This window comes from Chrysochloris asiatica, unplaced genomic scaffold (assembly GCF_000296735.1).
Source record: "Chrysochloris asiatica unplaced genomic scaffold, ChrAsi1.0 scaffold00082, whole genome shotgun sequence".
NCBI classification, from domain to species: domain Eukaryota; kingdom Metazoa; phylum Chordata; class Mammalia; order Afrosoricida; family Chrysochloridae; genus Chrysochloris; species Chrysochloris asiatica.
In genome coordinates this window covers 12,784,372-12,801,306 of record NW_006408600.1, presented here as the reverse complement: position 1 = coordinate 12,801,306, position 16,935 = coordinate 12,784,372, and the positions used below count along the sequence as shown (strand labels likewise).

At 39.1% G+C, this 16,935-nt stretch overlaps 1 protein-coding gene across 1 annotated transcript in view; it reads left to right on the top strand.

Moving 5' to 3' along the window:
- Positions 1-16,935, top strand: part of NNT (nicotinamide nucleotide transhydrogenase) — a 200,293-nt gene that overhangs the window by 38,255 nt on the left and 145,103 nt on the right. The window contains exon 6 of the mRNA XM_006865749.1: positions 7,350-7,537. Coding sequence (XP_006865811.1) covers positions 7,350-7,537 — 188 coding nt within the window. The remainder of the gene's footprint in view (positions 1-7,349; positions 7,538-16,935) is intronic.

Below are 16,935 nucleotides of genomic sequence, written 5' to 3'. Positions count from 1 at the left end.
TCTGTTTATATATGTATATATGTGTGGGCTTCAGAAAATTCATGGAAACAGTCCATTATTATTATGATTGTGAATTGAATGAAGGTTTACAGAGCAGATCATCAGTTTCACATTCAACAAATCACACACTTTTCTTCATTATATGGTTGCAATCCCCTCCATGCACCAAGTTAATAGCATTTACCTCTATTCCCTCCAACCACTGCATTTCTCCCTGTGTCTCCCGCCACCCCCATCTTTCCTCTGCCAACCTCCTTCCTGTTATATATTACCTGCCCCATCACCTGTGTAAATATGTCTCTACCCTCTAGTGCATGTACAGGGACACATAATCATTTAAACAACCACAGGGCATATTCTGGAAGCCAGTCTCCTGACCTCCACACATAGCCTTTCTTTTTCCATGAGTCGAGTCCTGAGCTGCTCTACCTCTCCGTGCTATCTCCTGCCTGTATCTCTGGTTTCACCTCTTCTTTGGTTAGGGTCCCCTGTTCAGCTCATGCTCTTCTCTCTGGATGGTCCTTGGGTCCTCTGTTCCTGGAATGCAACATTAACTACTATCCCCTTTCTGCTACACAACCTCTAGTCTATTATTTTTAATTCCATTTTTCCATGAATTTTTTTTTTTTTTTTGGTGATAGTTGTGTGCCAGGGAGTTGGTTCAAACTCATAGTGACCCTGTACAGGGTTTCTGAGGTTTCCTCTTTCTCAGAAGACAGATGAGGCTTTCTGCTCCCGTAAAAACTTACAGCTTCAGAAACCCTATGCAGGGTCACTATGAGTTGGAACCCACTCCACAGTACATCACCACCATCTCCGGAGGAGGAAAAGGGGATCTCATAACCAGCACACAAATAAAGCCTGGAGTGGGGCTTGTCTTTTAGACCTGAGACCCCCACACAGAATCTCCCCTGCCATTCTTTTTTTTTTTAAGGTTTTTATTGTAGATTGAGTGAAAGTTTACAGGGCAGATTATCAGTTTTATATTCAACAAATCATACACCTTGTTTCATTAAAATGATTATAGTCCCTCCATGTACCATCAGTTAACAGTATTTCTCGCTATTCACTTTAACTTTTTAAAAAAAACACAAAACAAAACAGAAAACACTCAGGCATATATAATATCTGACACTTCCAAAGGGCACATTCTGCAAGTCTGCCTCTTGGCCACCAGCTCTTAATCCTTCTCTTCCCATGAATCTAGAGTCCTCAGCTGCTCACTCTCCATGTCCCCATCTCTGCCTTCATCTCTGGTGTCACTGCTTCTCTGGATAAGGCCCCACATTCTGCTTGTGCTCTTCTCCTTTGAGGTCCTAGGGTTCTCTGTTTCTGGACTGTAAGATTAACCACTCCCCTGTTTTTGTTACAAAACTTCTACCTTTGCAATTAGTCATGATAACAGTTATTCACTATTGAATCATGTGAATCTTATCCCCATCTCTTTTTTCACCAGACCCATCTAGACAAAGGGAAAACTATTCAGTGGGGACTCTCTCTCTTCCCACCCCCTGACCCTCCATTCTTTTAATCTAAACTCCCTCTTCAAACCTTGTAAGCCAGTCACTTTGTGCCTCTATCGCCTCCTCATTTTAGGTAGCCAATTCCTAAGTTGCCCATCCCTATCTATCCAGTGTATAGAGGGGATAGAAGTGATACTTGATGTGAAGACTCCTTCCCTCTCTGTTGGTATTTAGAGTTACTCCCTCTATAAGTATAGGTCAGGTTTATATAAATGTAGCAATTTACCCTTGATTACCAAAAAAAAAAAAAATTTTTTTTTTCTTGTAATCTTTCTTTAGTCGAGTTCTGATTATCAAGCTATCGAGGCTAGGTCAGATGGGTACTGTCTGCAAGTTTGGGTGTTCTTGTGCATCTCACCTCAGTTTATATCAGCTGGATGCTTCACTCTCAGCTCTAGCCCTCTGTGGCTATGTCCTTGTCCATGGGCTTAGGTGTCCCCAGTGTCACCACACTTTGGACCAACCAGCCCTTCCTCTTTTCTCTCTCATCTCCAGGTCAGTGGGAGTCAATAGATTGTGGTTGAACTCAGCCCATTTCTTCATTGCTGCCTTTCCCCCTCTTACACTCACCAGTAGACCAGTGTGGTCACCAGCAAGCTTACATACCTGTTCTTTGTTCTCTTTGAGTTTCAATCTTAGAGGGGAGTTTGTCCTGAAGGAACTTGATGGCTTCCTGGCAAACAGCTTGCCTTATTCTTGTAGTAGCTAGTCATGCTGACATTTTTGTTTTGGTTTTTTATGATGATCTTTCTTTGAAGATGTATCTTTTGGGACTCTAGCTGTTCCAGGCTAGTCTGCTTGTCCTTGCTAGTGGAAATGTCCGACCTTATAAGGTTCTGGATGGGACTCAGGATTCCACCTAAGGTCCTGTACTCTGCAAAGGCTTTGCAAAAGGCCTATTTCACTGTGCAAGTTCTAGAACCCATTTTAGGTATTCCAATCAGTTATAGGCTGAAGATGGGCTTACGAGTTTTCTGTAATCATGTTTCCCGATACTGCTTTCTTTCCCATTAAAGTGTTTATTTTACAATAGTAGGCAGGGGAAACCAATATTCATAAGCCAGTCAAGCATTTTAGTATTACTTCCCCTCTTCAAAATATACCTAATCCCTGTATCATACAGCCCTGCTGTTCCAAGTATGAGCATGCATCACTGTTTACCTCTGTCCCACTAGGCCATACAAACCTGTCTCAGTATTCCACTATCTATCTTGTTCTTCCGCCTCTTCCCCCTTCTTGTATTGCCTTCCCCAATACCCAAACTAACCCCCCCCCAACCCCACTATTGTGGTTACGTTATATTTAATTAACTCTTCCCTCCATTTAAGACAGTCTATTATATCCTATAATCTACCTGACCTTCCCACCACCTGGATCTCTGTTCTTTTGTGTTTACGTTTATCACATTGTAATTGTTTTGATCATAGACTGACCTCTGAGATCCTCTGTTGTTATAATTTTATTCTGTTCTTGATGCTTCCATTTGTCGATTGAGTTCAGGGTGATGCTGCCATGTACATCATTCTCTGGTTGCTGTCTGTTCTTGTTGGTTCTCAGTTCACAGAACTTCCTTTAGTATGTTTTGTAGTGCAGGGTTGGCTTTGGCAAAATCCCTTAGCTTGTTTCCTGGAATGCTTTGATTACACCATTGTATTTGATGAAAGTTTTCTGGGTAGTGGATTCTTGATCAGCAGTTTTTTTCTTTCAGGGTTCTATATATGTCTCCCCATTGTCTTCTTGCCTGCATGGTTTATGTTGAGAGATCTGAGCTTAATCTGATTTGCTTGAGTTTGTATGTTAATGCTTCTCTTTTCCATAGCTGCTTTCAGGATTCTGTCCTTATCCTTGATTTTGGATAGCTTGATTATTATATGTCTTAATGATTGTCTTTTAGGGTCTATCCTTCCTGGGGTTCGTGTAGCTTCTTGAATGCTTATCTTTTCACTTTTCAGGATGTTAGGAAAATTTTCTTCCAGAAGCTCTTCAACTATCTCCTCTGTGGACTTGTGTGATTCTTCCTGTTCCGGAATTCAGATAATTCTTAAGCTATTCCTCTTTATGTTGTCCAACATGAATCTTTGGCCTTTTTCAGATTTTGTGCTTGCTCTTCTATCTTTGTAGTGTTGAGAGATTTATTTTGTAGCTGACTAGTTCTCGTTTCTAGCCCTTCAGTTCTATTCCTTTGTCCTTTCAGTGTTTTGTCCGTTTCTGATATTCTGTTATTAATCATTTGGACCTCTTTCTATAGGTTTTGAATTGTTTTCAATGCTGTGTCTATCTTATTTGATTGTTCCTGTAGCACTTTCCTGACTTCTTACTTATTTTTCTCAACTCCACTGCATAGTATTTTGATACATTTTATAATCATTTTTCTGAATTCCTTTTCAGGCATTTCCAAAGCCTGCCCATCTTCCAGTATGAAGTATAGGTCTACTTCCAGCTCATTTGCCTCAGTCACTGTATCTCGTTTCTGGACATGTGCTGATATGGTCATCTGTGTTTGTTTTTTGGGCATATTCAGGAGTTATTTGTGGCCTTAATACTTAGATGGTTGTGTATTTGGGTATTTTTTATGCTATCTGATTGCCTCCAGGTAGATATGATCAGGAGATATGGTTTCATTTTCACTCTTCTTCCTGAGAAATTTCAAGGCGTTGCTGTTGGTCATTGTGATGTACCTCAGGATTTAATTTTTGACCCATTTCCTTTTTAGTCTGCCTATCCTGCTACACAGTCCCTGTTTAGGCCTTTTTCCTAGTGATAAACAGTTCAGGGCTGGCTGTGCCTATTTTGCACTTCCCTTTGGTTTGAAGTGGAAACTAGCACTTTACATTGCAAGGAAATCTGTGCACAGGTGTAGTAAAACCCTCTGGGGTTGGGATGGGGGTGTCCAGTCGCTCCAGCATTCCCTCTAGTCACCAGAATGGAGGTATGCAGATAGTGAGAGACCAATGAACAGATATTTAAAAACAGTATATCCACACCTTTTTTCTGTGGTTGTGTCAGGCGCCCTTTTCTGCTCTGATCCTTCCCTTACTTGGTCTCTCCCAAGATGGTGGCTCTGGGAACAGCTGAGCATCTTGAATTAGAAAGCACTGGATTTCGTGCTTGTGCTACAAATTCCCCTAGCTGTAAGCCTTCTAACCTTCTAAATATTCCTTTATATGTGGTTCAGAGTTCTGGCACTATCCCCTGAGTCTACTTGGTCCGCTATTCTGTGTTGTTGCTGACGGAGCTCCTCACTGTATTTCTACCTGATCCGTCATCTTGTTTGTTCTCTCTGAAAAATTTTTAAACTTTTTATTATGAATTGGGTGAAGTTTTACAGAGCAGATAAGTTTTCCATTGAACAATTCATTTTCTTTTGTGTCATTGATTGTAATACCCACAATGTAACTTATATTTCCAACTTTCTCTGTTTTCTGCTTCTATTTCTCATTCTTTCCTAATCCTTCTGAACTCTGTCCTTGGATAAATACTGCCCTTTTGATATCAAATGGTTGATTATTCTAAGGTGTGTGTATGTCACGAGTGTTGTTAGCCTTATAGGTTTGTCTTTTGCTTGGCGTCAAATTGAGCCATGATGGTGAATTTATTTTCAGACTTGGTGGGTGACTAAGGGCCATAGTCTCAGGGGTTCCATCAGTGTCTATCTGACCAGTGAGCCTGGTCTTTTATATGATTGTGAGTTTTGTTCCCTATTTTTCTCTCACTCTCACCAGGACTTTCTAATGTGATCCCTGTCAGAGCAGTTGGGTCATAGAGACTGATGTTCACATGGTCCATTAAGCCCTTTGGAGTAATTGTTGCCATGCTGCTAAAGAAGAAGAGCAATGTAGGAATCTTGACATTTCCAGATTTCAAAATGTACTACACATTTTGTACTATATTTTACTAGTATTGGTACAGTGATAGCCACATAAACCAATGGGACAGAATTGAGAACCCAGAAGTAATCCATCTGCTCTTTGACAAAGGGCTGAAATGCCTTAAATGGGATGGCGATAATCCCTTTAACAAATGGTGCTGGCAAAGCTGGATATCCACTTTCAGAAAATGTAACAGTATCCATATCACATATCATTTTGGAAAACGACTTAAGACAGATAAAGTCCCTAAATGTAAAACCTACAACTATACAGCTCATTAGTAAAAATTTGGAGAAACTTACATGCCATAAATATATAGTATCAAACATAGCTGAAAACACACAAAGAGCAGAAAACAAACAAGAGAACCCACAAACTGGAAACATTTTTTTGCACAAACTCTTTGAAGCCCCAGTGTATGCACACCAGGGTGTGGTGCTGTGGACTAATGTGTCAGACTGTAAAGTCGTTTGAACTGCAAGGTTGGTAGTTCAAGCTCACCAGCTGCTCCTTGGAAACTCTATACAGGGTTGCTATGGGTCAGAATGGACTCAACAGCACTTAACAACAACAACAACAACATGTATGATTGTAAATAATTTCGAATTCTTTTTTATTTCATTTAAAAAAGCAGAAATTTCTGAAATTTAAAAGATAGCTCTCTTTAGATCCTATTGCTTTCAAGGAGCAGAAAACACTGTCACAAATTGGCTAAACCATTTGAGAAAATATATTATCTCTCCTAACTGGGAATGATGCTGCAGGATAATGCACTGGACCTCAAGGTCAGTTTGAATCATGAGAGGTCGGTGGTTCAAACTCACCAACTGCTCCTTAGAAACCCTATACAGGGTCGCTATGACAACAACAACAACTGTCAATCCCTGGGAAAGATACATTTGTCACACTAGAGTCAGCAGCTCCCTGGTGCTCTCAAGGTCCAGTTTCTTCCTGCCTCTGCTCAATTGTCCTCAGGTCTGGTTTCATCAGACATCTGATTCTCCTCATGGTTGTAAATTGACCTCTCAGTGCAATCTGGGTTACAAACTCCTTGTCCAAACCAGCAGGAAGAGAAAAAATCTCTCCCTCATCCATGGACTACATTGCCTACCTTTTATGCCCACTCCCAACTATGGTAGTGGCTAGAGATTGCCAGGCATTGATGGGCTAGACCATGGTTTCCCAGACTTCTCTGATGGCAGGAATGACCTGTAGCTCTTGCTAAAAATATAGCTTTTGGCCTTTGTGTTGGACTTGACATTCAGGGGTCTGGGAAGGGACCTGGTAATTTGAATTTTTAACAAGTACTTCAAGTAATTAGCATCCAGTAAGTTTGACTGTAGTTGATTGATACTGTTGAATTAACTATACTGTCTAACTACTTTGTTGCCTGTGGTTTTTCCAACTAGTAGACAATGCTTGGATAGCTGTTTTTAAAAACTGAATTCATTTTTTCATAGTCTAAACTTGCTTACTTTTCACCTTTCACCATTAACAGATTATTATTTATAAACATAATTTCATAAGGACTAGGAGCAAAATCACTTCATTAAAATATTTCTCAGCAAACATTTATGTGGGAAAAGTTTCCAGTAAAGACAAATTAAAGACGAATTACAAATGAAAAACCTCAACTTAAGTGATTTGATGATTTGAATGAAATCAAATCTTCAGATATCATATCATCATCAACATTGGGCCCATGAGGAAAATTATAATTGATTTTCAGAGTTGACAGTAATGAAAATCCTTCTGCAGCTTGCCTAAGTCAAAGTTAGAATTTCCCATAGATTTTTTTAAAAATAACACCAAAAAAAGAACATAAAAGTGTAACCTGCTTATAGGAAAAAAATGGAAACATTCCAGCCAAAAGGAAGTGTCCACTTTTGATTTTATACAGGGGCCTAAAACACAAACTATGTCTTAACTACTGATTTCTTTTCAATGTTTGCCTTAGGGCTGCAGCTTTGGAGCAGTTCAAATCTCTTGGTGCTGAGCCCTTGGAGGTAGACTTGAAGGAATCTGGTGAGGGACAAGGAGGCTATGCAAAAGAGATGTCCAAAGAGTTCATTGACGCTGAGATGAAACTCTTTGCTCAACAGTGCAAGGAGGTAGACATTCTTATCAGCACAGCCCTTATTCCAGGTATGTTACTGAATAAATGTCTGAAATGCACTTTTACTAATGAGGTTTTCAAAACAAAGGTGAGTTTTTATATTGAAATGAAATGATAGAACATTTGAATTTCTTTAAGCAAAGATTTATTTTTCTGTTAGAAAAGCACTAAAAAAATAAGAAAGCACAGTAAAGGCAGAGAAAGATAGGATCCCTTTAGTTGTAGCCCCTACAAATAACAATCATTAATAATTTCATATATGTATTTTTTCCTCTGTGTGTTCTTAATTATACTTTATCTATAATATTATACTCATAAGAAGTTTCCTCTCTTTACAAATTGATACTTAATTTATTTTGGTTTTCCTTGCAAAGATACTATATTCACATTCAGAAATTACGAACAGAGCTGAAAATATGAAGAAAGACAATACAATTCATCTGAAGTTTTTACCAGTGATGATTTCATGAATATTTTGAGGGTCATTTTTTCCCAGATGTGAGAGGAATAGAAAGATTGCATGTGTGTGGGTTCATGGCCTTTCTAGTGCATATGTTCTATTTAGGGATACAAGGCTTTGTCGTTTTGTTTTCTTCAAGAGTTACTGTGGAAAACAAGCATGTGCTCTCAGAAATTACTTTTCAGCCTCCTTATAATGTCATCTTTTGAAAAATATTTTATAGTAAACAAACGATTGATGTCCAATCAATAAATATTTATTAATAAACATAGTTTGCTCTTACTCACTGATATAGGCAAGATATGGGGAGCTAAGAAATTTCACTTTTTACATTCTCTTCCCTGTCATTTCCTTCTGTTAGGGAATAACGGCGGTCAGCTGCTTTTTTTTTTCCCCTCAGTGGGTTCCAGAAATACTGAGCTTAAAGGGCTTAGGTTTTGCTGGTGTTAATCCTACTAGGAGGCCTACTTTCTCTTGCGAACGTGGAAGAATGAGGCGAAGTTGCTTTCTGAAGCTAGTTCTCTTCCAGTACCCTTCTGTGAGCTGACAGGAGAAAGAAATGCCTTCTCGGCTTGCTTTCTTTTCCTCTGCTTACCCAGGTGGTAGGTGAGCAGGTCTTCCACCTGAGCTGACTCGGTGATGCAGACAGATGGGAGGTGGATGGGGTGTTATCAGGGCTCAGCCTGTAGAAGAATCTGTGAGTTTAGGGAGGTGGATGGTCACTGAAGGTGGATGCAGGTCAAGCCAGCCAGTGGAGCAGGGAAGTTTTGTAAAATTCATCATGGACCACCAGGCTTGTGCATAAGCAGTAGTAGGGAAGTATTTTAGGATTAGTCCTTTTTTTTTAGGAATTGGCTTAGGTGTTAAGCAGCATTATGCAGGGCACTGAAGAAAGGGTAGTGTGTTCTGGGCTCTAACCCCAGTCTGACCTTTGGAGAGGCATGTGTATGTTGATAAGAGGTGTACATACGTGGAGGAGTTTTATTTGGTCTGTTTCCTCCCTCAGGTGTCCTCAGTATGTTTTGCAACAGTCACGCATGTCTTGTTTCTAGTGAGAGTGGTTTGTTTTCATTGCAGCAGGTTGACTAGGTATAAAAAGTGGCCAGTAGAGGGCGCTAAAACATTTATTCATGGAGCAAATGAGGCCATAAAGTTAATATTTGTCGATTCATAAAGAATTGAGGATAGTTTGAAAATAATATATAGAATTATTATTGATCATAAAGCTATAAATGAGTGCTAGAAGTCAACTTCTGTACTACTTACAAGGTGGCTTCATAAAGTTCATGGAAAGATGGAATTAAAAGATAATGGAATTTTTCCATGAACTTTTTTTGAGTCCCCTTATATATTGACTTTAGAACCTATTCCTCATAATAGTCTATTTTTCATAAATACTTTATAGTATGTGCACTGCAGTAAAAGGTCAAGCTACATAGTAATTTCAGGGAAGTACAGTTTTACTACTGTGTTTCACTGAACCTTTCTTGTTTCTAGCACTCCTGCAGCTGTGATCTGTCTCAGGGCACATAAAACTTACACACAGCCGTTGACCAGTGGAGGGTTCCAGGCTTCCATAACAGAAGGCTGATTTCAGAAAAGGCCCTTTCCTTGTATTTTTTTTTTAAGCCTCATTGAAAAATAATGCACATGCTATATAATTCACCCATTAAAATTGTACAGTTCAGTGATTTTCAGTGCATAAGAAACCTCCAAAAAACAAACCTATTAAAAAATAAACCTACTGCCATCAAGTGGATTTTAATACCCAAACACCCTATCTAGGATTTCTGAAGTTCTAAATCTTTACGGGAGCAGACCGACTCATCTTTCTTCCTCAGAGTGTCTGGTGGGTTTGAACTACTGACCTTGTGGTTAGCATTCTTTATCCTACAGTAACATCAGGGATTCTTTTAGTAATGTAAGTAAAAAAGCTTTGTTACCAAGGTTCCTGCTCATATATGATGTGTTTATTCCAGGCAAAATATGTTTAAGCACGTCTTGGAGATAAGTAGATGACTACAGACAAGTTCTCTCAGTAATACACTTGTCTTAGTCTTATTGGGGTGGAAAAAAAAGAGTCCAAACAAAACAGTGGCTTACGAGGGAATCTACCGGGCCAGGTAAATTCAAGGATGAGAGGTCAGTACAGAAGTTTGTGGTGACTATTTTTGGGAATTCCAAAGGAGCAATCTTGATGGATTTTCTTGAAGGACACAGGATAATCATAGGGGTTTACTATGAAATTTTAAGAAAATAGAAAACTTTATTGATGAGAAATAGGCCAGAAAAGTTTCACCAAGATTTTTTTTCCTATCATGACAATGGCTGCTCATTCTCCAAGGAGGGTAGCCAGGGTTGTCCTACAAGAATTTTGTTGGGAAACTCTGCCCTATCCATCCTACAGCCAGCCCTGTCTTGCCCCTTCAGATTTCTTTTGTTCCCCAAACTCAAAGAACAGTCAAAGGAACATGATCTGAGTGCCTAGAGAATGCCAAAACTGGCCTTGTGATGTGTAAATCAAAGCAGAATTCTTCAGGAATGGGTTATTGCTTTTGTTAGATTCCAACTATTCGTGACCCTGTGCACAACAGAATGAAATACTTCCTGCTTGAGCCCACTGCTGCCGCCATTGTGCCAGTCCATCTTGTTGTTGGAGGTCTTCCCTTTTTCATGACTTTCTTTCTATGTTACCAAGCATGATGTCCTTCTCCAGGTCCTCCTGATAACATGTTTGAAGCATAAAAGACAAAGTCTTACTATCATGGCTTGTAAGGCTGTATGTCTAGCTATACTAATGCAAACACAGATTTATCTGTTCTCTGGTAGTCCAGGGTACTTTTAATATTCTTCTCCAACATCGTAACTCAAATGCATTAATTCTTCTACAGTCTTCCTTGGCAATGGTCCAACTTTCCTATGCAGTGAGACTATTGAAAATATCATGGCTTGGGTCAGATGCACCTTAGTCCTTAGACTGACATCTTTGCTTCTGAACTCTTTACAGAGGTCATGGGTAACAGTTAGTCTAGTGCAGTACATCCTTTGATGCCTTGATTTTGCATCCATGATTGTTGATAGTGGATCCAAGCAAAATGAAGTCTTTGACAACTTCAGTTCTTTCTCCATTTAACATGATGTTATTTATTGGTCCAGTGGTGAGGATTTTTGCTTTCTTTACTCTGAGGTGCAACCCATATTGAAGGCTGTGGTCTTTGATCTATATCAATAAATATTTTTCAGTGCTCCTCACTTTTAGCAAGCAGGATTGTATCATCTGCATATCACTGATTGCTAATGAGTCTTCCTGCAATCCTGATGCCACATTCTTCTTCATATAATCTAGCTTCTCAGATTATTTGCTCAGCATACAGACTGAATGTTGTTGTTGTTAAGTGCCGTCGAGTCGGTTCTGACCCATAGTGACCCTGAACAGGGTTTCCGAGGCTGTAAATCTTTATGGGAGCAGAAAGCCTCATCTTTCTCCTGCGGAGGCGCTGGTAGTTTCGAGCTGCTGACCTTGTGGTTCGCAGCCCGATTCGTAACCTCTACGTTACCAGAACTCCTTACAGACTGAATAAATATGGTGAAAGAATATAACCTTAACACACCCCTTTCCTGATTTTAGACCATTTAGTATCACCTTGTTCTATTTGAATGATTGCCTATTGCTGTGTGTACATATTCCTCCCGAGGACAGTTAAGTGTTCTGAAATACTATTCTTTGCAGTGTTATCCATAGCTTTTCATGATCCATACAGTCAAAATCCTATGCTTGCATAGTCAGTAAAACACAGGTAAACATCTTTCTGGTTTTCTCTGCTTTCAGCCAAGATTCACCTGACATCAGTAATGATATCCCTCATTACATGTCCCTATCTGAATCCAGCCGGAATCTCTGGCAGCTTCCTGTCAGTGTACTGATGCAGCCATTTTTGAATTATCCATTTTGAATTCCCTTCAGCAAAATTTTATTTGCATGTGATATTATTATTATTGTTTGATAATTTCCACATTCCATTGGGTCATTTCCCTTGGGAATATACCCAAATATGGATCTCTCCCAATCAGTTGGCCAGGTAACTGTCTTCCAGATTTCTCAGCATAGATGAGTGAGTGTCTCAATTGCTGTTTGTTGAAAGGTCTCAGTTTGTATTCCATCAATTCCCAGAGCCTTTTTCTTTGCCAATGCCTCATTACACCTTCTTCTTCCTTCATTACCATTGGCTTTGATCATATGCTACCTCTTGAAATGGTTGAACATCTTTCATTTCATTTCGGTACAGTGTCTCTGTGTATTCTTCCCATCTTCTGCATCATTCAATATTTTGCCCATTTAATCCTTCAGTATTGCTAGTCGAGGTTTGAATAAGTTTCTTTAGTTCTTTCAGATTGAGAAATGCTGAGTGTGCCTTCCCTTTTGGTTTTTTAATTCTCCTTTCGCACATTATACAACTTCACTTTGTTTTCTCCAGCTTCTTTTTGAAACAATAAGGAATGGGTTATAGATAGGGAAACACTGCCTTCAGAAGTGTATGAACTTAGATGGAGAATATCAAGAAACAGTAGCCTTACATTTTGATAAATTTGTTTAATAAAGGTTTTTTTGATTTTGTAGTATTAGATTTTTTTTTTCTGTATTATCTCCTCCCCTGTCCCCCTTTCAAAATTTATTTATTATGAATTGAATGAAGGTTTACAGAGCAAATCTTTATTTTTACATTCAACAAATCATACACTTCATTTCATCTCAATGATTGCAATCCCCTCATTATAGCTTCACTCATCCCACTTCCTCCCTGTGTTTCTTGTTTCCATTCCTACCTCTTTTCCAGCCTTCTTGAATTTTGTCCTTGGGGAAATGCTGCCTTTCCATTGCTAATGATGGGCTAGTCTATGGTGTGCATACTTCACTAGTACTGTTTTCCCCTTTGTATACCTGACTATTGCTTGGTTGAATGAGTTTAGTTCCAGACCTGAAGAGTAACCAAGGCCCATAGTCTGGGGTTTCTACCAGTCTCTATCTGACCAGTAAGCCAGATATTTTTTATTATTTTGAGTTTTGTCCCACATTTTCCAATATCCTATCCAGCACCTTCTAATGTGATACCTTTTAGAGCAGTTGGTATTCATAGCTGGGCACCATTTAGTTCTGGTCTTAGGGTCATAGAGACTGATGTTCAACTCATGGTGTATTAGTCCATTGAATTAATTGTATACAACCCTCTTCAAAATTTGTTGCTCTTCTTTCCTTCAGACAGAGATCAGTAGTTTGTACCTTTGGTGGCCACTCCTGATGTAGCAAGACTTTTTGGCTTTCCCACCTATTTACAGTTTTGTTTTACAATCCAGTTAAAAATATTTTCAATATTCCCTCCAAAACCTAACACCCCTCAGCCATCATCCTTCATTCTCCCTAGCTCTAGATAACCACTCACCTACTTTCTGTCTCTATAGGGCTATTTCATATAAATGAAATCATACAGTATGTGGTTCTTTGTGGCTGACCTCTTCTATTTAGCTAAACATTTTCAAGATTTATCCTTGCTGTAGCATGTATTAATACTTTTTATGTGAAATAATGTTCCATGGTATGGATATACTACATTTTGTTTATTGTTCATTCATCAGCTAATGGACATTTGGGTTGTTTCTACCTTTTGACTATTATGTTGTTGTAAACATTTTTGTACATATTTTTGTATGCACCATATGCTTTCATATTTCTTGGATACATACCTAGAGATGGAATTGTTGAGTCATATGGTAACTATGTTTTAGTTTTTGAGGAACTGCTAGGTAGTTTCCATAGCAGTCTTTTTAAAAAACCCACGAGAGGAAAATGTACTCTTTCTATAAATACCTTTTATAACACTGAGGGACGGAAACCTGAAAACATGAAAACCTAAAACATAATTTTCTCTAAGAATAAGCATCCATAAACAAGCTTACCTTATTTTACAAAATGAAAGCACGTATGTCCTTTGGAGGCTAGTGTCCTTGGCATTGTACTTTAACTGGCTTCTATCTTGAGCCTTTGCATGGGTCATGTGATGATGTGTCTAGCTCCTACCAGATTCTCCGAGTAGAGGTTATTCTGTCATAAAAGTTTTCCTTGAGTGGATCCAAAGAGGATTATAAGTCAAATGTCAGAAATTCTCCAAGCTAAGCTTCCTTAGTCAGGGATTCACATAGAAAGGTGAGACCGTGGACCTGGCATGAACTTGGAGGGAAGGACACAAGCAATTAGCTAGTTTCATGTTGCAACCTTATGGAGGTGGTTAATTTTCTTCCCTCCTTGTACTTCTTGTATTTCTGTAGATATGAACTATTATGTTGTTGCTGAGTGCTGTCAGGTCTGGTCTTACTTAATAGCGACCTTGTATAAGGTTCCCAAGGAGTGCCTTGTGAATTTGAACCACCATATTTGTGGTTACCAGTGCAGTGCTTATCCTGTGGTACCACTTCAGGACTCCTGAAGTATTATATACTTACACGGAATGAAAAATTTTTTTACTTTGCCTTATGTTGATAGTGATTTGGTTCTGACTAGGATGAACACTGGGGTGCTAACTGCAAGGTCGGCAGTTCAAACACACCAGCTACTCCTTAGAAACCTTAGACAGGGTCGCTATGAGTCAGAATTAACACAGTGATACAATGCAATAACAACAGCAGGCCATTTATATTTGGATCTCATTTTAGGCACAACCCCAGATTAGGAAAACACTGCTTTTTGTTTTTTTTCTATACAAGTCAGATTCTGTAAAATATACCCCTCAAAGGATTCTTGTGTGTGTGTGTGTGTTTTTTTTTTTTTTTTTTTTTGTGACTCCTGAGAGTTGGAAAGAGGACATGCTAGGACCTTACACTTATGAGACTGAACTTGAGAAAGTTCGCAGCCTTTTGGAAAATCCACATTGGTTCTCCATCAGATGCTGTCTCTTTCACATAGAGCAGAAATACATTACTAAAGAATGACTTTATGCAGTGATTTCAGACTTGTAGTTTCAGGCGGGGAAATACTGATACAAGTGATACACTCTCCAGTTGTGAAAATTCACAAAGATAATGTTTTGATGACTATATAAAGTTTTTCTCAAAAGTAAGAGTTTATTTCTGAGATACATTTTTTACTTTTTATTTAAGTGTTATGATCTGTCAAGACAGAACTATATGCTAGAGATTAGTGTTTGCCAGCTTATCTGGAATTACAGAACTGTTTTTTACTGACCATCTATCTGCTTTATCTATCATCCTCCCTTTCCTTAAATTGATTATATGGAATTTTCTCATAATTGCTTTTACAAAGTTTCTTTTGTTTTGAGAATTTTGAAGGACAGAGAGAAATACTTAAATGTTGCAACATCAAGAGCCGGTAACCACAGGCTGTCTGCACACCTCTTGGTAGTGTTCAACACAGACAGGGCAACATGTCATCAAGAGGATGATGCCAGAATTGCAGAGTTTTCCATGGCTATTTATCAGTGTCGACTTCTTAGGGTGTGTTTGAGCACACTCAGTGAGTGACTGGGCCAAATTTAACAAATTTTTATGTCAAGAAAATTTATGACACCGTATTATATTCTGGTTTGGTCTGTTATTTCTCCAAAAGTATGTTGCAAGATTGGGAGGCACGATGCTCTCTTTCTGATCCTGAGTTGAAAGGATTTGAAGGCTGAGGCCGTCTCTGGTACAGCAGCACCCGATAGAGTTGTTGGCGACATACCAGTATTTCCTACCATCTGCATTTCTTTACTTCCTTCTTTGTACTTTCTCTACACTTTACTACAGTTCAGTATTAGACTAGATTAACTATATTTGCTATAACCAATGGACCTAAAACTGTATAATGACTCAAACACTATAGCAGCTTGCTCATGTAACAGTAATGGACAGGTTTAAAGATTGCAGGGACAGCTCACCTTCACATGACCAGCTGCAGGCTCAAGCTACAGCAGTTGCCTTCGTCAGTATGTGACCCTGAGCATGATTTCTAATTTCAGCTAGCTTGAAGGAACAAGAACACGAAGAAATATGAATGTGAGGCCTACAAGTGGCCTACATTACTTCTGCTCATATTTCCTTTATAAAAATAGTCACATGGCCAAAGCTAACTGTGAGCAAAGTTTGGGAGTGTTGCCTAGTTGGTGTTCAGAACTTCAGAAAGACATGGATTTTGGTGAGCAGCTAGCAGCCTCTTTCCTCCTCTCCACTTGGTGATTTTATCTGCTTATGGCTCGCAAACTTTGGATATGGTATCAGGAGGGACCAGTCAGTGGAGAAGGACATCATGCTTGATAAAGTGGAGGGTCAGTAAAAAAGAGAAAGACCCCCAATGAGATGCACTGACACAGTGGCTGCAGCAGTGGGCTTAAACATAACATTTGTGAGGATGCTGCGGGACCGAGCAGTGTTTTATCTATTATACACAGGGTCACTATGTGTCAGAATTGATTCAATGGCACCTAACATTTAATCTGTCCCTTGGAAATCAGTAGGAAGATTTAAAGTCAGACTGAGTAGATTCCAATTCTTATTCCACAGCTTCATACAATAGCCAGTTTTTTTCTCTGAACTTCAAATTCCCCATATCTGAAATGGGGATCAAAATTTTTACCTTGAAGAGTTGCTTTGAGGAATAGATGTAGAGCATAGGACCCAGCATATACCTCAGTGTAAATCTCTTTTCTTCCATCGGTGCTGGCTGTTCCTGTGAATGGTATACAGAGCTCAAGTGCGCTGAGTTTTTGTAAAAGGAAGTGTAGACATTCTCAAGAATTAAGTGGAAGGTTAAAGATGGGCTCAGAAATCCATTGGCTCTTGGATACACTTGTGAAGTTAATGAAACCAGCATCCATTAGATGGTGGTCTGGCCTACTTTCCCTGTGGGAGAAACCTGACTTATTTTGTATTTTTTTGAATTTTCTGAAGATATCCATTTTAGTAAGGCTCTTTTGTAATTTA